General features: G+C 48.9%; 1 protein-coding gene across 3 annotated transcripts in view; it reads left to right on the top strand.

Moving 5' to 3' along the window:
- The window catches only part of Ldlrad3 (low density lipoprotein receptor class A domain containing 3), a 215,182-nt gene that overhangs the window by 12,229 nt on the left and 181,545 nt on the right, over positions 1 to 21,408 (top strand). Inside the window, exons 1-2 of one of the 3 annotated variants that reach the window (XM_023710742.1) lie at positions 3,705 to 3,822; positions 5,057 to 5,203. In XM_023710742.1, coding sequence (XP_023566510.1) covers positions 3,810 to 3,822; positions 5,057 to 5,203 — 160 coding nt within the window. In that variant the 5' untranslated portion in view covers positions 3,705 to 3,809. Of the gene's footprint in view, positions 1 to 3,704; positions 3,823 to 4,632; positions 4,709 to 5,056; positions 5,204 to 21,408 lie in introns of those variants that run through there. The other 2 variants (XM_023710743.1, XM_023710744.1) reach the window with 2 other exon arrangements.

The following is a 21,408-nucleotide window of genomic DNA, read 5'->3' as shown; positions in this document are numbered from 1 at the left end:
AAGGATCTGAGTTCAATCCCTGGTTCCGCAAAAAAAAAAAAAAAAAAAAAAAAAAAAAAAAAAAAAAAAAAAAAAAAAAAAAAAAAAAAAGAAGGCACAGGGAAAACAGGTTTCTTTCAGTGGCCTCGAAATACTGTGGGTATTGACTTCGAGCCCTTGTTCATTCTCTGCAGAGGTTTTAGGGAAGATCTGTTTGAGTCCTGCAACATTGAATGGTAAGCTGCACGGGTGTCTGCACACGCTTTGCCATCCATTGAGTCTGCAGACCCTGAGTGTCAGGGAGCAGAGAATGGGAATGAAGGCTGCAGGGCAGAAATCTGAAAGCGGGGCCTGTCAGTGGCTCGCAGGCGTCAACTCCGTAGAGCAGCAGGACTGGGGTTTCTCTAGGGAGAGCAGGCAGGTGAGCAGAGGGAGCGAGTCCCAAGCACTCCAGCTCGCCATGTAGATTTCCCATTTCCCAGCTGGAAGAGTAGTCCACATCACCGACTGGGTTCCAGAGTGATTCTGGTGGAGCAGCGGTGGGGGCTTTGTAGTCGCCTCCCATTTGGATCCCCAGTCAAGTGTAAATTTGTGGATGCCAGAGGTTTCTGCCTCTGTCCAGTGGGGGAGACTTGGATCTTCTTTTTTCCCATTCTTGGTACAGATGGTATAGTTATTTTAAGGAAGTGATTGCTGCAGTGAAAATGGGCAGCTCTTTCATTTTTCAGCTTAATGAAAAAGAGAAAAGGGAGGAGGAGAGACTCCAGCTAGCCAGCTTCGTGCTAATGCTTGTTGTTTTTGGATTCTAAATGTGTCCCATGACACTGAGATCGGATAACTATTTCAGCCACTAGAAAGTCCTCCTGTTAAGTTAAAAAGCTTTCTACTGTCTTTAAAGCAAGCAGGGTAGTAATTTATTTGGACAAGTCCAGGTACCCGATGTCCCCCAATTTTAACTGCAGATGTGTACATCCTATTCACATCATAGGGACTAGGGATGTGAGGCAAGGGTGGGTAGAACTTTCTAAGGAGAAGTGTGAGGGTGGGGAATAAGTTACTAGTACAACACTTGGGTTTTTAGATGGCCATGTGCTTGTTAGGGGCTGATGGAGTAACCCGTGCCTCAGATACAGCTCAGTGACACAGGGCTTCTCTGCCTCAAGGGAGCATTGCTGTGGGGAGGGGGTGCACACACATCTATGAGCACAAATAAAGATTAAAAAAACAACACAGGAAGTGACCAAGACTGGAAGACAAGGGCCCCAGCTTTTAGCTCAGGTGTCTATGCAGGGACCAAGAGTTAGTGACTTATGCTGAGATGTGAAGGCCCTGCTTAGCTGATTGGGTGAGATCGGGGCGCTTGGAATATGGTGGGGCTTAAACTATGGTAGCTGATTGGCTCATCGTTTTGGATGCCAGAAGTCTGAGATCAGGATGTTGGTGGAATTACTTTCTTCTGGGGCCTCTGTCCTTGGCTTTTAGATGGTGCCCCCTCCCTGTGTGTTTGCCTGGTTTTCCCTCTGTGCCTGTTGGTGTCTTAATCTTTCTTATAAGGACATCAGTTGTACTGAGCAGGAGGCCACTCTCATGAGCTTGCTTTGCTACAGATCCTGCCTTTCAATATGAGGTACTGAGGTTTATGACTTGCGTGTGCATGTCTGGAGGACAAAAATGAAGACTCTTGGAGGTCAACGAGCAGCATGTTTGGAGGCCTCAGAGCAGGGAGGACATTGGTGCAATCAAGGAAGATGTTGTAGAAGTTGTAGAAATCGGCAGGGATGGACCATGCTGAGCTTTGCAGACCAGGGCCAGAGTTTTAGATTTCTCCTAAAGGGAAGGAACGCTATCGGTTACGTTTCAAAGTCATCTATGGAAGCATGAGAAGTGGCAGTCAGGTTGATTAAAGTAAGATGCTTCTCTGCTCCAGTGCTGGTGACATTTGGGGCTGGGTGAATCTGTGTTGCGGGGCCCCCTGTGTGGGGACCCTCTGCTCAGCAACATTCTGGCCTTTACCTCCTAAATGTTGGCGCCACCCCACCCCATTGTAACAACAGGAAGTGGTCTCTTGGATTGCATGGTGTCAGTTTAGTGAGGCAAATTGGATGGGGTTGAGGAAAGCTTTGAAGATAGAATTAGCTAGATTTAACCTCTCTTTGCTTGGTTTCCTTGGTGTTTTCAAGTTTGATGAGGCTGTCACTTCCCTAAAGCACCAGGCTATGCACCCCCTGCATGCGTAATGGAGTTACTCAGAAGCCTGGAAAGCATGTGCCTTGCTGTTGTCGCGCACCAGGCTCACCAGGCTCACCATGTCTGGCAGGGCCACCTGCGTGCAATGGACGTGGTGTTTAGTCTGTGCGTCCTCCCTGCGTCCTCCCAATCATTTGTCAAGCGCGTGTGCCGGCAGCCTTATTGACTCAGAGCAAACCCTTTGCAATCTAATCAGGCCAGTTTTCTGGTTCTGAAATCTGCTTATCGGCAAGGTATCACAACTGTAGGGACTTTTCCAGGGGGTTTGCCTTCGAGGAGCTTAGCTCTACAAAAGCAAGTGTAAGTGATTTCCAAGCAAAAACAGAGCATCAGTTCTGCATTCCACAGCCCTGAAGAGTTCCCTGCTTGCTGGTGGTGACGCCCGATCCAGCAGTTGTTCTGGAACAGCTGGAGTGTGTGGGTGTCCCAGGCCAGCATTTGGTGTCTGGCTCGGATTCAGCACCTGGCTGCCCTTTCTGGGCTCTTCCCTGTCACACCCACTCCCACGTCACGACATCATTTGCCTGTTCATCTTGGGGTTGATGGTGACTTCCTGGAATCATTTCAGAGGGAGTCTGACATTGAGTCTAAGCTCAGTAGAACAGAATACCATAATCGATTACTGATGTCTGCCTGGGTTTGTAGAGTTAGAGAAATGGTAACACAATGGATTCTCGGTTCCTAACAACCAGAGCTGCCTGCTTTTCTGTTCCAAACCCCTTTCTCCCTGGGCTGGGCCTCCCTGCACCGGCTCCCAGCTCACATTGATTCCTGGGCCTGATAGAGCCTTTCCTCTTGTCTCTGTGTGTCCTTCTGCTTCCTCTGTAAATGCCTTCCCTCTGCTGGAATCGGTCTTGCTCCCTTGAATTTTGACTAGGGAACGCTAGGGAGCCTTCGACAGCTTTTTAAAGTAATGAAATGTCACGATCAATATGCAGTTCAGAAAGATCTTTCTGGCCACTAGAAGGGAGAATGGATTGGAGGAGGGCAAGATAGGGGACAGGAAACTGAGCTGGCAGGTTGTGGCAGGCAGTAATCCTGCTTAGGGGCGGCAGCCACTCGGGCTTGCCAGGGGGCTGTAGCAATAGAGTGTGGTGACTGGCTATTTGTAGGGGTGACGGCATAAGGAAGGAACAGGAGATTTCTGAGGTTGTAATGTGGGCTGCGGGGCAGAGTGGAGCCACTTGCTGTAGCTTCTCTTCTGCATCCTCCAGGAAGCTGTGTGTGTCAGCTCACTTCGGCAGGGAGCTCTGTGTCTGTGTGCTACAGATCCAGCACAGTGTGGCAGATGGTCTACCAGGAATATCTGTGACACCAGAGCTGGCGTGCTGCTGCTCCCTGTATCCATTCCCATTGGTCCCTGCCGGCTTGCGCCACTTACAAATTATTTTTAGTATCACCCTGATAGTAGCATCACTGGGCCACAGCATATATGCTTATCTTGCTTCGAGAAGCCAAGGAATACTTCAGAGGGACAGCAGTAGGCAGTTGCTCACTGCAGGGTCCATAGGGATTTTTTAGGAGAAAGTAGGTGGAAAGGTATTCTGGGTAGAAGAAATAGCAGATGGAAAGGATAATGGCAAATGAAGGGATATGGTGAGGAATCTTCACTATTGAGATGTAAAGATGCTTTTCCTTGGTAGATCTTGAGAATGAGGGTCCTGGGCTCTTCTCGCTCTTACACTAGAAGCTCCTTACAGCTGTGGCATGGAGACCTTCAGGGTGCATGCGCCTCTCTGCAGCCTGATGGAAGGAGTCCTAGCTGTGCATTTGTCTGACATAGCCCAAGTGTCTGCATGTAAATGCCCAATAAGTGTGTATTGAATGACTCAGAGAGGAGCCCTGAAGCTGCGTGTACCAAGGGACTGCTCTTTTCTTTCCCCCTTTTCTTTTCTTTTTTTTTTTTTTTTGGCGGAACCAGGAATTGAACTCAGACCCTTGTGCTTGCCAGGGAAGCGCTTATTCCATTGAGCCATCTCCCCGGCCCTTCCCCCTTTTTCCCTAAGACCGTTTTATTTCCAAATGGTTTCTTATCTCCTGGATGTTGACCATGCTGGCTCAGGCTGACATGGCAAATCTGCTCCCAGGATGCAGAGCACGTGTGTTCAGCATGCCTCCCTGGCTTGCTGTCATTCCTAGTTGCTCTGTTCACCTGCCTGATGAAGGGCAGTTCAGGTGGGGGCCGTGGCACTTTATGACTAGCTTGGCTCTATACCTTGGGACCTGTGCCGGCAGGGGAGGGGGAGGGCAGCCTCTGGGGGGTTAGAAGGCCAGAGTTCAAGCTCCATCTCGGCTTTTCCTCCCCGTAGGAGTTCAGGCAGGTTGGTCTGTAGGGCAGCCTGTTTCTTCGAAGGAAAAAATCGCCAGGTATTCCTGCCAACTTGACCCAAATTCAGGGGCTTTGTGATCATGGGAGTTGCAAGTGGGAAGGAGCCTGGAAGGAGTCAGAAGGCTGACCTGGAAGGAGCCTTCCATTTTCACTGTGAGAGATAGCAGGATCTCAGTGTGCACATCTGTCTGTCTGGAACTTTAATTTTCGTCCATTGCTGCTGACTAGAAAAGGACATTTGGGTTTTGTGTCCAATTCCTTTGGTAGGAATAAAAATGTCAGTCTGTGACACCTGTTTTGTGTCAGGCAGCCAACTGCATTCCTTATAGTTTTCCAGTTCACTCAATCCCTGGAAGGGGCATGGGGTGGATCTTCAGTCTACTTTGCAGGTGGAGAAACTGAGGCCCAGAGGGGCAGAGACCACCACTGGGGTCTCACCTGTGCCATTTCGGCTGGGCTGCTATGTGGCGCCTTCTGACCTCTGTCCCCTCCCTCCAACAGAGAGCCAGCTGCTCCCCGGGAACAACTTCACCAACGAGTGCAACATTCCAGGCAACTTCATGTGCAGCAACGGGCGCTGCATCCCCGGCTCCTGGCAGTGCGATGGGCTGCCGGACTGCTTCGACAAGAGCGATGAGAAGGAGTGCCGTGAGTGCTGGCCCGGGCTGTGGGCGGCAGGGAGTGGGGCGTGCTGTGCCGGCCGAGGGCTGGGCGGAGATGGGAGGCCCTCATAGGGTCGCCCCCTGTGCACCGCTTATTGCATGCCCGAGGGCTTAGGCCTCTGTGCAGCCATCCTGGCCTGTCCACTCTGTCCCCGTGGCCCAGAGAAGCAGGATCTGTGCAGAAACGGGTCGTGCTGGTGGCAGAGCCACAGCTGGAGAGTGGTGCCTTCTCCCATCAGCCTCACTTCCTGGGGTGCTGCTGTCGCCTTCACTTACATAGGAGTCCTCTGAGGGTCTCTGAGGTCATGCAGCTGCAGTGTCTCACAGGGGACAGGCAGCGTGCTTGCTTGGCACTGGACCTTGGGCTCTCCATGCTGGCAGCCACCTTGCTTGTGGCTCATGTGCTGCTTCCTTGCTAAAGCAGTGAGGGACAGCACCGTGTGGGACATCAGGGTGAGGTGAGGGTTTCCCCGACCTTGTTTCTGTGCTGCTAGGTACAGTCTGAGCCTGCACCAGAGCATCCCCTTCCATGGGGTACCACCAGGGTCTGGTAGTCCTTGTAATCTCCTCCTTGCCTCTTAACCAGTCTTGTGACTGAAACACCAACAGACCCACATCGAGGATGACCAGCAGGGAGGGGCGGCTGGCATGTGGGTGGGGGACGTGGGGTGTCAGGTGACTGCACTTCTTGCCCTGTGGAGTCAGCTCCTCTCCTCCGTGCCCCCGCTGCTTCTGCAGAGTGAGCCTGGCCATGGGTCGGCCTCCTGAGCACCTGGTGGTGGGAAGCACCACACAGGCTTACTGATGGGTGACTGCCTTGAGGCCACATGGTGACACAGTGGCACTGCTTGGCTTTTTCATACACTGTGGGAGCCAGGCCAGTGGCCTGTTGGACAAGAGGACTCCGCATTCTGGTTCTGAACTCAGTGTCTGTCCAGAAGGCAGCTGAAGAAAAGGTTGAGATGGGATAGGAGCGTGAACTTTTAGCGTAACTGCCCTGGGGATTTGAGGCCCATCCGAGCGTGCACAGGAGGGGGCAGTAGACTTGGAGCCCACGGGAGCCAGCTGCTGCTTCCCACTTGACGTGCACAGGAGGGTGGCCGCCTGATCCTGGACCTGCCCGCGCCTGGCAAGGGGTCCTGCAGCCCCCAGGCCTGCTCCTGGTCCTCAGCGTTCTGGGGAGGACAGTGTTTTGGGGGAAGAGTATTCCATTTTGTTTATCACGTATAGTTTTTCTAAATAGACCTTCAGACAGTGCCTTCTTCCCTTCCTTCCTTCCATCCCTCCTTCCTTCCTTCTAAAATTTCTTTTGAAAAGTAACTTTTCCTTATTTCTACCATGGCTTCAAAACTGCTAGGAGCATAATATTTCTCATTGGAGCTCCAGATGAGCTGTATCCTCTGTGTGGTTTAAAGAATTATTAAGCACTCAGCAAGTGCCTTGGTGGACCTGCCATTTTGGGGACTAGCCGTGTTTCTGAACTGCAGTTGCTGTGACTGTTGTGAGCTACCTGGGGATATTCAGCCAGGAGAAGTTTGTGAAGGAATGCAAGATGTGGAGTCAGACCACGGAGGCTTTCCCAGCTTTATCTACAACAGCTATGTGATATTAGTGACTTATATAACATTCTCTGTCCTCTGTCAGGACAGTCTAGCATTTGAGAATTCCTGGAATTCTAGAACAGGTAAGAGACAGAGAATGTTAGAAAAAAAGACGGCGCCTGCAGCTGCCTGCAGCTGTTTGGTTTTGTAGGATGCAGGCTGAGTCCTGGCTACCTTCATCCTGTCACATGCCCCCGAGGGTAGTAGAAACTTGACTGGTATTTCTTTCTTTCTTTTGATCAAGGCATCATTTTAAAAAATAAACCATACATGCATCCAAATATGTGCATGACCCTCTTCTCTGTTGCCCCCTCCCTGTTTTGCTTAAATTGAAAAACCAGAACACTAGAAAGTTTAGACAATATAAGGAAAAAAGTCCCTTTACTAACGAGAATTTTACTTTCATTTTATTTATTTATTTATTTATTGATTGATTGATTTTGTATTTTAGGGAAGGGCCTACAGGGTGTTCAGGGTCTCACTACTAGATTGGACTCCTAGTGATCCACCTGTTTACAGCCTCCCAAGAGCTGGGAATACAGGCGGGCACCTCCACACCCAGTCTCGTCTCAGTGTGCCCCTGGGGCGGGGTCAGCACGGCAGGCCTGGGGATGGAACCTCGGGCCCCTGCGCCTGCTTGCGGGCCATTTTATTTTATTTATTTATTTATTTATTTATTTTTATTTTTATTTTTTTATTTTTCAACAAATAATACACTGCATATATTCTTCTTAGTGGTTAATTGCTGTACAAGATGCGGACTTGTGATCCTATTTACAAACACCATTAGAACAAATCATTCTATTCATTAACAGAATGTAACTATATATCTATCCCAACCACTTTGAATACACAGATACAAAATGGACATTCATCTGTATACCCCATTTTTTCTAAGTTCCGTTATTGAATATTATAGGTGTGTAAACTCAGCAAAATATTCTAAAAGAGTCCAGTAGCCCATAATAGCATTGGGTCTTCTGTTTAGCTGGCAATGTCAGAAATTATTGACCTGAGTCCCCTTGTGGGCCATTTTAAATCTCTTTCCCATGCCACTCTGGAAGTCGATAGCCTCAGCCGCGGAGAGTCCGGCTGTGTCCAGAGCTGACCTTTTCTCTGTTCTAGGTGGCTGAGTGTGCTTGGGAAAGGGCCCAGAAGGTTCTGTCCTTTAGCCGTTGAGAGGGCTGAGCCTCAGCTCCTTCTTCTCAGGGTGGAAACAGTTCAGCCAGGAAGCGTTAGCATGCCTGACATGTGCAGCAGGGTCTACATACAGCCCAGTGAGTGACGGGGGGGACCGACTGTGATCAGTCCCTTGCACCAGCTGTCATACACCACCGTCTTCATCGCGATGTAGGATGGAGGTGCCTGCTTCTTTCTACTTACCGTTCAAGGCCCCTGGCCACATTATCTATCATGTTTTGTACTCATGGTTATAGTTCTGTGCGACTGGCCCATGTTCCATCGCCGAGATGCCCTTACCACTTTCATCTCTTTTCATTTTGTTACTTCTGTTTTTTTAAAAAAATGATGCTCTCTGCAGCTAACTGGAGCGATCCCAGTGATGAAGAGCATTTAAGGCCTGACCAGTTTCCCCCTCTTCACTTGAATGCTGGGGGCTGCCGATGTAGAATTCATGCCGCCTGCGAGGGAGGCAGACAGGCCAGGCCGCGTGCTTACTCAGGACTCACAGAGCCTTTTCTCTGAGCAGGGGGGAGAAGGAGGCCAGTCCTCTCACCTCTGAGAGATGATTGCGTTATACTTGGGCTTGAAAGAAAAGAGTCAATCCGGCCTTCTTACAGGGTGAGGCAGAGCTGGGAGGGGCGTCCCACCAGTGAGCAGCTCTTTTACATCTACACAGGCGAAGGGTTTCCAGAAGTCAGCAACGTTTGATCCTAAGGCAGCAACATTATGTATCCTGCAGACTGAGGGGATGGAGAGGAGAAAAGCTGAAGCACTGCCTGGGGTCCGCCCTCTGCCAGACCTGCCTGAAACATCTTGCTCATTTTCCTTCTGGCCTTTTCCCAGTTGCAATTACGGAGATTATCCAGTTTTCACGTTTCGACTTTTTCCATGTAGCATTTCAGCATGCCAACATTTATTCTGTTTTTAAAATTTTCTGTCACTTTTAATGCCTGGATAATAGACCATTAGCTTGGTATGCGATAGTTCATTTATTCTGCTGTTATTTGTTCCTCCACGCTCATCTTTTTCTCCCTCCTGCTGTGCTGGGGCCCGGAGCCAGGGCCTTTCGCAGGCCGGGCAGGAGCCAGCCACGAGCTCTACCCATCTGTAGTCCAGGTTTCTAGTACCGGCAGTCACGTTCACTGTTGTAAATGTGAGGGAGGTTTGGACTATCCGGTTTCCAGAACTGTCCTTTGGCTGGATTGTCAGGCGCGAGAGTCTGGTGCCGGGGCTGGAGCCGTTGTTCTCTGGCCGTGTGCAGACTGCCTGCCTGTTTTGCTAACGGGCTGTACTCACTTGCCCTTGCTGGCAACCTGTGAAAACTGAGACTTTATTTTAGTCTTGGCAGCACTGAGCAATATATTTAGAAAAAAACATTTTTTTCAGATTAGCTTAATAGTTGAAAACCATTCCTGTATTTTAATTTTCCAATTCTTTTTTAAATTAAAAGACTGACTGTTTGCAACACCTGTTTGCTAGTTGTATTTCCTTGTGAAATATCTATTAATGGACTTCAATTAATATCCAACTGGGAGAAACCCGACACAGCTAGCCCTTTGTGACACGGACTGAGAGCTCGTGTGAGGGGCAGTGGAGTTGCTGGAGTCACTTGGCTCATGTCTCCAAGTTGGTAGTAAAAGCTACTCCCAAACAAGCCTGTCCATGTGTCCAAGGGAGATGAAACTCACTGTGAGTGGAGGAGAGGAAACTGAACTCAGGACCCTGCACTTGCCAGGAGGCAAGAGATGTAAATTGAATGGAACACTTCAGAAGATGATCATTAGCCAATACTCGTGCAAACACCAAGTTAGAGTTGAATTACTTCTTTGAAATCAGACAAAATGATTACTTGATATTGTTATATGTATCCTGTTGCTTCCTTTCTGTAGGTGACAATCATATAGAGAATGGAATGAAGTACAGTTATGTAAATTTTCTTATCTTGCACAGAGAAAATAAAGAGTTCTCCTGTGAGAATTTCTTCGACTTCCTTTTATGCACCTAAAATTGACCAGCATCCATTCTCATCTGTTCTCACGAGTCTCAAAGGCAGAGGCACCTCTCCTCCTATCTAGCTACGTATTTCCGTTTCCTCTAGGAATTGGATACTGTACATCCGTCAGAACTTCTTGATCTTCTGCTCTGGACTGCAGACTGTTGAGGTCTCTTGAAAGATCCAGTTTCTGTATTTCTTTTCATTTATGTTTTTAAATTAACTTTTATTTTGCTAACTACACATACATTTTTCAACCATGGTTGCATGATAGAGGTCAGCTTAAAAGGATTTGAGTGACTAATTTTTTTCCAAATCTTTCTAGATGGTAGAGCAATAGTATCCTTCGTGATACAGAAAGACCTTCTAGTGTATTCATAGAATACACTAATGCTATGATATTAGGACTTGGATCTCTATTGTCCAGTGGAGCACTACTTGAGAATGATTGCCTTACTATGTCCCACTCCGCAGTGGCAACCAGTTTCACCCTTTTAGCTGATTCTTTTGTTAGTGATCTCTATGTCTGTAAAAATATGCTTGATATGTTTAGTTGTGGTATTAGATATTCTTTTTTCACAGTGAAATAGGAAGACTCGGGTAGGCAGAATATGACCCTCCGAAGATATCCAGCTCTACCACTTGGAATGTTAACTTAGAAGGGTTTTGTGTAAGTGATTAATTTATAGGCCCTTAGATGAGTCTTTGATTGTCTTACCATTGATTATTCCAGAACATCTTCAGTTATCCGGATGAGCCCTGTATGGCATCACTTGTCCTTGTGAGATAGAAACAGAGAGAAATTACACACACAAAAAGAGAGCAGCCAATATGATCATGGAAACACAGGCTGCAATCTTGTGTTTGGTCCCCTCAGAGCCCCATGACTGAAACAGCCACAAACTGTGAGCTAAATAAACCTTTTCTTCTTAAAAAAAAAAAAAAAAAATTAATATCTGACTGGGTTATCACTTTAAATTTTCTGCCTTGTGCATTTGGGGAAGCTCCCAGAGTTTTGAGAAAAGGGTCGTTTTAGGATTCCTCAAGTGCATTTCTGTTCTTTGTTATTAAATTGACCTAAGTGATCATTTTATTCCAATCTCCTGGCCTCCTTCCCCTCTCCTTCCCCTCTCCATCCCATGTTCCCTTCCTCCTTGTCTTGTCCTTTGCTTTCCTCCCTTTTCCTTCTCTCCCTTCTCCTTTCCTCCCTCTTCTCTTTGTTTTGTGAAAAGAATAGAGATCTGTTTTAGAAAAATATGAGTGTTCCCCGAAAGCAGGTTGTGCAAACAGCGATCGTGTGTCCCTATATGAGCTTTCTTGGGGCCACAGTGTCCCCCGTGTTGCCGGCACTTTACATTTCACTGACTGGTTAGATTGCCCTAATAGCCCCATGGGAAGAGAGCTGTTGGCATCTTCAGATGAGGAAACTGAGCCACACGGTGATTATACATTTGCCTCATAGTCCAGAAGCTAAGTCTCCGTGACCCTGCTCTATCAGAGACCCCTATGGAGGTCTTTCATTCTTTCTCCGCAGCCATCTGTTACCCTGTGGAAAGATCACATGAATTAATGCTACCTTGACTCTGCTAGTGTGTTATGGCTGTGATTGTCAGCTTCCCACTGCTAGAGCGGATCCCTGAGATTATCAGCTTTTAGAGAGAAGAGGTTCAGTTTGGCTCCAGTTCCAGAGGATTCAGTCCGTGATGTGTTGGCCCTTTTGCTCTGGACTTGTAGTGAGGCAGCCTGTCACAGTGGGGTCATGTGGTGGAGTGAAACTGCTTATCGCATGGCCAAGAAGCAAAAGGAACAAGGAGAAAGAGCCTGGGGTCCTGCAGCCCCTTCAGGTACAGTCCAGCATGAGCTTAGCAGCTCTCGCAAGGCCCTAGGTAGTAAAAGTGCCCTCGCCTTCTACTGGGACACCCTGGACACGAAAGCTGTACTCAGCGAGCTGGGGAACTACTGTGCTTTAGAATTTGTTTTAGAAATGTTGATAGTGTTTTTCTGTGTTAATGGTTTTTAAAGCATCCTTTGGTCCTGCAAGCCTTTGAAATATTTTGCTTGCAGAAACTGTACTTCAGCCGCTTCCATGCTGTAAGAAAGAGCCTCTTCCAGTTCTTGCAACCCACCCATGACCTGGAACCAAGCACTTGCGCCTCTCCTTCCTGTTCTGTGTTGGATTTTAGCTTTCGCCTCTGTGTCCTAACAAAATGGGGGAACGTGAATGTTTGAGATCTTCCTCACAATGTGGGTCCTCTTCTCTTTCAGGACAATACATTAATTGATGTCTTTGGTCAAGCATGTTCAGATTTTTAAAGTTTCAGGCCATTTATGGTGTGTGTGGGGGGGCAGGGGAGAATAAATTCAAAGACATTATCACAGAATAATTTTTTTTTTAATCTCCAAACTCAGAGATATGGAAAAGTGGGTGCAAAAATGAAATTTGAATTTTATTTGCTTTTACTGTGGCCTAAGCATGCCTTCCGATCACTCCAGTGTGGTGTCAGAAATGCCCAAGATCCTGTGGAGAGAGCTGGGTTGGTATCATGATCCTTAGAAAAACTAACAGGAAAAGAAATACACTTGCTCTTTCCTGGCTTCATCATCTTCCTCAGCTCCTGTCTCCAGGTGGCATCCCATGGAATGCTTTCTTTTAAGCCTAGTGCTTCTTAACAAAGATGGGGAAAAACTTAGCAAAGATGGAAGTAGCGTGCATGACTACAGCCAGTCCTTTCTGGGCCTTCATAAGAACCCTGCTATTTTGTCAGAGCTCGTAATGCTTGGCTCCTCATGTGAAACACCCTTGGAAATGATGAAGCTGCTTCCTTCCGTAGGCTGTTCTGCCTTTTCTTGGAGAACAGGATGGTGACAGGTGATGTGCGTGGCCTAGGGACACAGTCTGTCCGAGTACTTGGCATGCAGCTGTGGTGAGGAGTGGTCTTCTGCGTCAGCTGTGCAAGAGCAGAAGCACCTCCACACCATTGTTCTGGTTGAGCTGTACCCCTGTGAGGTCGCAGGGCTGAAGTCTAACCCTTGAAACCTCAGGAAGTGGCCTTGTGTGGAGTGGAGTTTAATGGAGGTCATCCTGTTAAAATGAAGTTGGCCAGTATGGCTGCACCAGTGCGGCTGATATCCCTCTAAGAAGAGAAAGTGTGGAGACAGATGTGTAGAGGAGTGGTGATAGGGGACTCGGATGGGAAGACAGTCCTGGATCCTTCCCCATGCATCGTGAGTGATGCTCACCCTGCCCCTGCATCCCATAATATTTGCCACTGACAGCCTCCTTTCATTTTCTCCTTCAACCGTCTCCAAGTAAGGGTTGCACTGTAATGGGTTTACTTATGTTTCCTCCAAACATGTTGAAGTCCTTCCTTCCAGTGTCTCAGAATGTGGCCTTATTTGGAAATGGGGTCATTGCAGATATGATTAATTCAGATGAGGTCTTTACTAGAGAAGGGTGAGCCCTTAATCCATCTGAATGGTGTCCTTATAAGAAGATAATGTAAAGTCATGAGGGGAGAGCACTGTGTGGCAACAGGGACAGAGGTTGGAGTGATGCAGCTGTGGGCCAGAGGGTACCCAGAGCTGGCAGCTTCCTGTAGCATCTGGGAGGAGGCGAGGACGGAAGGAGTCTCTCCAGGGTCTCACAGGGAGCGTGGCCTGCTAACCCCTTGACTCCAGACATCCGGCTCCCACAGCTGTGAGAGAACAGCCACTCATTATGGACTGTTCTTTTTAATGCACCCCTGGGGAAGGAATGCACCCCTGACATCCAGGGACCACTAAAGCCTGTTGGGATTTGGGATCCTGTGAGCCTTCCTTGGCCTGTTGGATGAGTTTTGTCTTTCTTCATTGCTTTTCTGGGTTTTGTAGTACTAGGGATTGACTACAAGGCCTTCACACTGAGCTACATTTTCAATTGCTTTGTAGTATTTTGAGACAGGGTTTCAATAAGTTGCCCAGGCTGGGTTCAAATTTGTGATCCTCTTGCTTCTACTTTCTGTAGTGCTGGGACTACAGGCTGGCCCACCAGACCAGCTGGGGCCTTCTCTTACTAACCTGCCATGTGCCTTGTTTCCTCTGGGTTGTCTGTCTTGCCCTCTGCAAAAATTGGCCCTTCTCCTGCAGGGCTTGGCTCTGGCAAGCCATTGACAAGTGCTGAATTCCAAAGGCTCTCGAAGGAGTGGAGCATCGGAAGATAGAAACTGGCCCCTAGAAGAGTCTGGAGGTCTTCATGGTGCTGTAATGCCAAGTCCACCCAGCACTACCAACTGTGCACATACATCCTTTCCTGGCACTCCTGCCCTGGAGGAAGTCCAAGCCCTGTGTCTATACGCCTGTGTGTGGCTTCTTTTCTAATTGAGCCTCTTGTTCATCTGTATATTTGTTTTTAAACGTCTCAGACAATTTCAGGTATTTCCCTTGCCCTTTGCTTAATTTCTTCCAACTCAGACTAAGTAACCATGAACCCTGTTGTTAAGAAGAAAGGCTCTGGGCTCAGACTCTGCTGGTTTTTCCCTGCCTTGATTTATAGACCCGAGAGGCTCTATTTTACCTGCTCTGCACTGATTTCCACATCCATGAAATGGGGTCATAACAGCACCTGCTCCAGAGAAGATATTTATAACATCTAATAAGTGATGTGTCCAGGGCCATTTTCCTATTTGAAAGGAGCTGATCTGGTATAATAGGCCCTATTTCCTGGGGCATAGTGTATGTGGGTCAGCTCTGTGCATCTTGTAGGAGCTAATACATCTGGGGCCCATGGCTGGGGCTGCGTATGAGTGAAGCATTTAGTGAATGCTGACTGGCTTTGTCTCCTCAAACCCAGTATACTGGTGACGTCCCTGCCCAGTGCGATGCTACCTATCGCTGCTTCAGACTGTCACTGCCCTTACTCGGGTGTGTGAGCCTCTGCAAAAGAGAACGCTGAGCAGATCTTGAACATAAGTCCTCAGCTGTCTTGAAACTTCCTTGGACTGAGAGCCCCAGGGAGCCAGCCGTATGTCCAGGTTGGTGCCAGAGAAGAGGAACAAGTGTAGGAGTCCCGAGGTGAACCAGGCAGCAGAGGGTGCAGGGTGGAGGCCTGGAGGGGCCTCTTCTGCATTCTGTCTGCGAACCCCAGCCTTAATGGACCTGCATTCAGCCTGCACATGCTCAGATGGCCACGGTCCACATGTCCTCAGCTCTGTGAGAGCCCTGCCCCATTAAGCATCTAAGTGGATTTTGGTGGCGGTGGCCTGCTTGATGGCTTCTATGGCCTTTTCAGGCTCCATGGGTGGGCAGTCCCCTCCGCCCTCTCCACACTGGCTGGAAGCCAGCACTGCTTCCTGAGGTCCTGCTGTAGGCCTGTGACTGTCTTCCAGACCCCTTTGTACCCCAGATGTGCATTTCATGCCTCAGCGCCCAAGGCAAGAAGAGCCCTTCCATTCCAAGGTTGGAAGCATAAATTTGTAGGTAGGCACCTGGCAGGTACCAATTCCAGCTTGTCTGGCTACACTTGGCTTCACATGAATTTGGCCTGATACAAACTTTTCCAAGAGGCTTCTCCTGCTAGCTGCTTTTCTTTCTAGGTGCCAGTGATTGTTTACTAGGTGGAGAAAGACAAAATGCTGTCATTTTCAGACTTACCAGTTTCTTAGAGCTCTTGTAACAAAATACCACAAGCCGGACAGCAGGAGACAAACGGGAATACTCTTCCTCCGTTCTGGAGGTCAGATATCCAAAGCCAGGGGCAGGCGAGCCTCCAGGGAAGGACCCTCCTCACCGCTTTCTGGCTTTGGGGCTTGCTGGGGATGCTGGGGATGGTGCGTTCCTGCCTATCACCTCGTGATCCTCGCCCTGGGTGCCTGGCTCGGGGTCTCTGAGCTCCTCTGTCCATGCGTCTTCCTTTTGTTTAAGACACTGCTGTTAGACTAGATCCGACTCTACTTTAGTAGGACTTCATTTTTGCTTGATGATGATGGCAAAGCCCCTGTTTCCCACACAGTCAGTTCACAGGTTCTGGGGCACTCGCTGGTCCTCTACATGCACTGGTGAGGCATTGAGGGGATGACCCCCCTCCCCCATTAGCCTTGGCTCCAGGTGGGCCCCATGGAGTGAAGATTCTCCCTGCCTGTGCTTGGGGGTTTCATTATTTGTACCCCTCCTGTTATAGCAGGTTAAGGAACAGGACTATGTGTGTCCATTCATAGAATGGGGGTGGTTGGAACACTTGAGAATGGGGATTTACAGCCATCTGTGCTTTCTCTTCTCTTTACCTGATGCCTTGAACGGGGCATTTATCTGGGTGAGACGATCCTCTGAGCACTAGTGAGTGTGTAGCGGTCTGCAAAAGGTCTGTTCCTCTCATGGCCATGGAGTGGACTAGGTGCTGTAGACCAAGCACAGTGTGTGCTGGGTTTCTGCCTTTCAGCCCTGCCTGGAAGCTGGGGGGCCTCCAACTGGGGCCCCAGCCAGATTGGGCTGCAGCTGGTTGTGTTTGCCCCACACAGGGACACTAAAAAGACGCGTGAGTTGCCAATGCTTGTAAACTGGAAGCTTGCACATAAAAATCGGGATCGTTGGGTTTTCTTTAAAAGTCGGATTTGATGTAAAAGAACTCCTTTGCGCATGTGCAAGCCCCTGTCCACTGTGTCTTCCCTGCGTTTCTGCATCTTGTTCCTCCAAAGGCCTCCAGTGTGTCTTTAATTCTGGGAGGCGCACATCTGCCCACACGTTCTGCAGGGCTAGGAAAACACGGTTGCTTAGCTTAATTGACGGAGCGCATCCGTTCTTAGTTGTACATAAAATAGTGACAGGCTTTGCCTTGGTGGCGTCTTAGATTCAGTGAAATATAATAATTTTCTGTGATTGCTAGCACGTGATGTTTTCTCCAAGGGCGCTGAACATTTCCAAACAGATTAATGCACTGTGTGTGTTTGCTATAGGGGCTCTGCTGCCAGGGAAAAGCCAGCTCTGCAGCCACCCCAGCTTTTACATCCCGGCAGAGCTATGTGACCTTGTCAAGGCACTTTGCCTCAGTTTCCTCCTCCTTGCATGGGTTTGGGGCAGAGACAAAATAAGCTCACTCCTTGACCCCTCTTCCAGCAACAGCTGGGACACAGGAAGTGCTCAGTGAACATCGGCTATGTTCTGATGGGCAGCGAGGCCACACTTCAGGTTTCTACTTCCCTGCTGTCACTTCCCTTCTTGGATCCCCAGTTTCTCTATGTGAAATGGGAGCAGGGGAGAAGGAGCAGCCTGAGGACAGGCACAGAGGGGTGAGTGTCTGCTGCTTGCCTGGCACTTTGTAAGGAAGTTTCCTGTGTCATTTGTGCTTTGCCCCAGGGATGTGTAGTTCTCCGTCTTTGAGAGTCTTTAGGCGTCTCAGTCACTTTTCTCTTTGCTGGGACACGTAATGCCTGACACTCAGCTTAAAGGAGGACAGGTTTACTTCCGCTCAGGTTTAGTCCATCCCCAGCAGGCTCCAGAGGTGGAAGGGCATGGGGGAGGGGAGCTGCTCACATCATGCAGAAGGAAGCGGAGAGAAAAGGGCAGGGCAGCGAAGGGAGGCAGAGCCTTCCAGGCCCCAGCCCCTGAGCCTCTTCCCACCAAGCCCCTCCTCCTAAATGCTGTAGGCCCCGCCTCTGAGTACATAAGGCCTGGGTGGGGGCAGTCCAGATCCTAGCCACGCCCCATGGCAGTCAGAGTTCTAATCCAGATTCCTGGCTCCTTTGGGCATCATAAATTCTCCCTGTAGCTTGGACAGCTAAGGAAGGTGGACCGTCCTGTTTTAGATGCAATGTGTTCAAGTTCCAGTGAGCTGACTCCTTCCCTGAACTGATTTTAGGTAGCAGAACACATCCTGGTGCTGGTTCTGAGAGGTAGGGAGTGGGTCTGCCTGGGATGGGTGCATAAGGCATTGGATTTGGGACAGGAGACCCCAGACTGCCTCACTGGGAAGATGTTGGTTGAGTCTGTGGAGGTAGGGCCTCCTGTGGATGAAGGCAGACCTGGGAAGGATGTGACTGAATTGAGCAGCCTCCTGGAGAAGAGCAGCTTCTTCAGTTTCAAATCACCCAGTCTCCCACTTCCTGGCGTTCTGCTCAGCTGTCCCATCAGCGCGCCCTGTGACACTTCCCTGTGGTGCCATTCTCGCCCTGCTCTGGTGGTGATGGCCCTTGGAGCGGCATCTGTCCGAATCCTCCAAGACCCTTCCAGCTCCTCCACCCCCTTTGGTGGCAGCTGCGGCTGGGCTTTCCCGCTGCTGTCTCGCAGCCACCGATTTAAATGCCAGCCGAGCCACGAGCCACGAGCGTCATGGCAGAGTCCTCTTAAAGCCTTCCCCACAGTGAGCTCTTGGCCCAGGTGTTAGCCTCGTTCCGTCTTGCCCGTCCTCGGCACCCCTTCCAGCGAGCTCCTTTATCTTCAGCACTGTGTGCTCCTTTTCCTGCTCCAGAGCACAACAGTAATAAAACTGCCCTTCGCTCTGGGGAGGCTCGTGTGCCACATCTCTGGAATGAGCGTGTCCGGGCCCTCCTGGGGTCACACGGGCATATTCAGGCTGCCAGCATGTGGCTGTAACTGTGAGGTGCCGTCCGTGCTAACAGGCTCGGTAATTGCTAATAAAATGTAAACGGCTGCAAAAATCACACAACATAAAAAAAAATTTCCTTTTCCTGGCACTTCCAGACAAATCTTGCTGATCCCAGTGAGGCTGTGTCTGGGCAGCCTTTTTATTTTGAAATGCAGACTTGCACTTTCAGCTGCAGCACAGCAAATGTGCACTTGTTCGATGGCTTTAAAAGACAAATCCAGAGATGCATGAGTAAATAATAATTTAAAAAAGAGGATGTGGTGCTCTCCCCTCACGCAGACACGTGACCTGTGCAAGTCTTTTGCTGGCTACGCTGAAAGATTAGTTTTCTGAAGGTTTTAGAGTAGGAGGAGTGGAGGAAGAGCATCTTCGAGGCCAGACGGCAACAGCGTAGCCCTCTTCAGGAGCTCTGTGGGAACTTTGAGATACTGACCTCGTCCTGTGAAAGGGTGGGAACTTCTACAGTCTGAGGTACAAGATCTCAGGATAAATCCTGAGGGGATTTCACTGACCTTCTCAGACCCAAAAGCTACAACTCTTGTTGCATAGGTCCTGCTTTACCTTGGTCTTAACCATCTAGTAGAAAAGTATGAAGACGAAATATGGGAAGTAAAGCCATGCTGTTATGTTGAGCTGTGGGGGACTCAGGTCAACAATTTCTGACATTGCTAGTGAAGCAGAAGACCCAATACTATTATGGGCTACTGGACTCTTTTAGAATATTTTGCTGAGTTTACACACCTACAATATTCAAATAACAGAACTTAACAAAAAAAGAGTATACAGATGAATGTCCATTTTGTATCTGTGTATTCAAAGTGGTTAGGATAGATATATATATATATATATATATATATATATATATATATTTACATTCTCTTAATGAATAGAATGATTTGTTCTAATGGTGTTTGTAAATAGGATATCAAGTCCGCATCTTGTACAGAAATTAACCACTAAGAAGAATGTATGCAGTATGTTAATTATTGAAACTGTCCTACCAATTTGATTTGAAACTGTCTCATTGCTATTTGTTTATCAATAAAATTATGGCAAAAATAAAATAAAAAATGAAAAAATAAATTAACCCCCCCCCCCCAAAAAAAAAAAAAAAAAAAAGAAAGGCAGGCCTGGTTTTCAGAATCAGTAGGGAAGGAGCTGAAGCAGGTCTCATGCAGGTATTCTGCACTGTGCAGTACCGCAGGGCCTCAGGTTAATTCCAAATTAAAGTACAGAGTCTGCCTCTCCAGGAGAGGCCCGATTTACATGTACCTGAGTTGTTGGTTCCTGTGACCTTTGACCTTTATTTTAGGAGAGATAGAACCTGAGATTCTCTGTGGGATTTAAATATTCAAGGCTGAAGACCCTCTTGGAGCTTGCTGACTGTTTGCCAGTGGAAGAACAGTTCGCTTCTCCTGTCCTTTAGGGACCTAGTGCTGAAGTCTGGGTGTTTAGAGGATGAAGTGAATAGAGTATTCCTTTCTTTGGAGTGAGCGGTGACTGAGAAGTGGGGCCCTGCCATAGCGGTGCTCCTCCCTGAGCCTGTGATGCCCGTCTTCCTTGCCTGGCTGCCTGGCCTTGGACCATGTCCTCAGACCTTGTTGAGGCCGTGGCCCTGGCGCTCTGTGGTGCGTATGCCACATATGCGTTCCCAAGGCCTGCTGCCTGCAGGATAGGCAGCCTGGTGGGAAGCCAAGTGAAGCTGCCAAGTGTCAGGGAACATGTGGTCTTGATGTGGAGCGAGCCAGTCTCTGTCACTTGTACCTGTCACCAAAATCCAAGCTGAGATTGTCAAGCTCCCTGGAATGCAGGCCACTGGCTAGTTTGATTCTCAAAGGCTGAGAGTAGTGGTTACCTGCTGTACACAGTCAGGTGCTCTTCTGTGGTGCAGCGGTGACAGTGCTGGGTGCCTCGTCCCCCTTGACCCCATGTCTCTGAGCCTTCTGAGATAGACATAGAGGACAAGCACTATCTGGCCTCCATTTTACCATTGAGTCTTCTGGGTGCCCTGGTGTCTCAGCCCATTCCAGCTGCTGTAACAAACTGCCAGAACAGTCTGCCTCTCATGGAGAGGCATCTTTGGCATGTGCCTGAATTGTGGATTTCTGTGACCCTTGCCCTTTACTTGGGGAGAGGTGGACAGTCATTGCCCTGGATTCTCCGTGGGATTTGAATATGCAGGGTGTAGAGAACCACTTGGAAACATCAGCTTCTCACAGTTCTAGAGAATAAAAGTTCAGGATCAAAATAGGGCAGACTCAGTGTGTGGCAAGGTCTCCTGGTTGTGTCCTCATGTGGTGGGAGGGCGAGTGGCTCTCTTGTCCGCTCTTGTAAGAGCACTAATGTCATTCGCATGACCTAGTCAGCCTCCAAAGGAGCCCTCCTAATGGGATCACTGGGGCAGAGGGACTGGGTTTCAACCTGTGTATTTGGTGACACTCTCATTCATGCTAGTGGTGACATAAAGGAGAGGTTCTTTTGCTGTCCCACCTTTAGGGACGGGCTGTGAGCAGTCTGCTGCTGCAGATGCTGAGATGCCATTGAATGTCCAGAGGGCCTGGTGTGGCAGCAGGAGAGAGGCAGGGAGGTTCCAGACTGTGAAGTGGGCTGGGTGGCTTTTGTGGAAGGAAAGAGAGGAAGAGGAGGAGGAAAGGGAAAAGGAGAAGGAAGAGGAAAAAGAGAAAGGGGGAAAGGAGGAAAAGGAAAGAGAGAGGATGAGGGAGAAGATGAAGATGAAGAGAAGAACAAAGAGGAGAGGAGGAGGAGAAGGAGAGAAAATGAGAAAGAAGAGGAGAAGAAGGAGGAAGAGGAGATGAGCTCAGGGTGGCGGTGCAGGTCCC

This window comes from Octodon degus, unplaced genomic scaffold (genome assembly GCF_000260255.1).
Source record: "Octodon degus isolate 3935 unplaced genomic scaffold, OctDeg1.0 scaffold00018, whole genome shotgun sequence".
Classification (NCBI taxonomy): domain Eukaryota; kingdom Metazoa; phylum Chordata; class Mammalia; order Rodentia; family Octodontidae; genus Octodon; species Octodon degus.
This window is presented reverse-complemented; position numbering and strand designations above follow the sequence as displayed.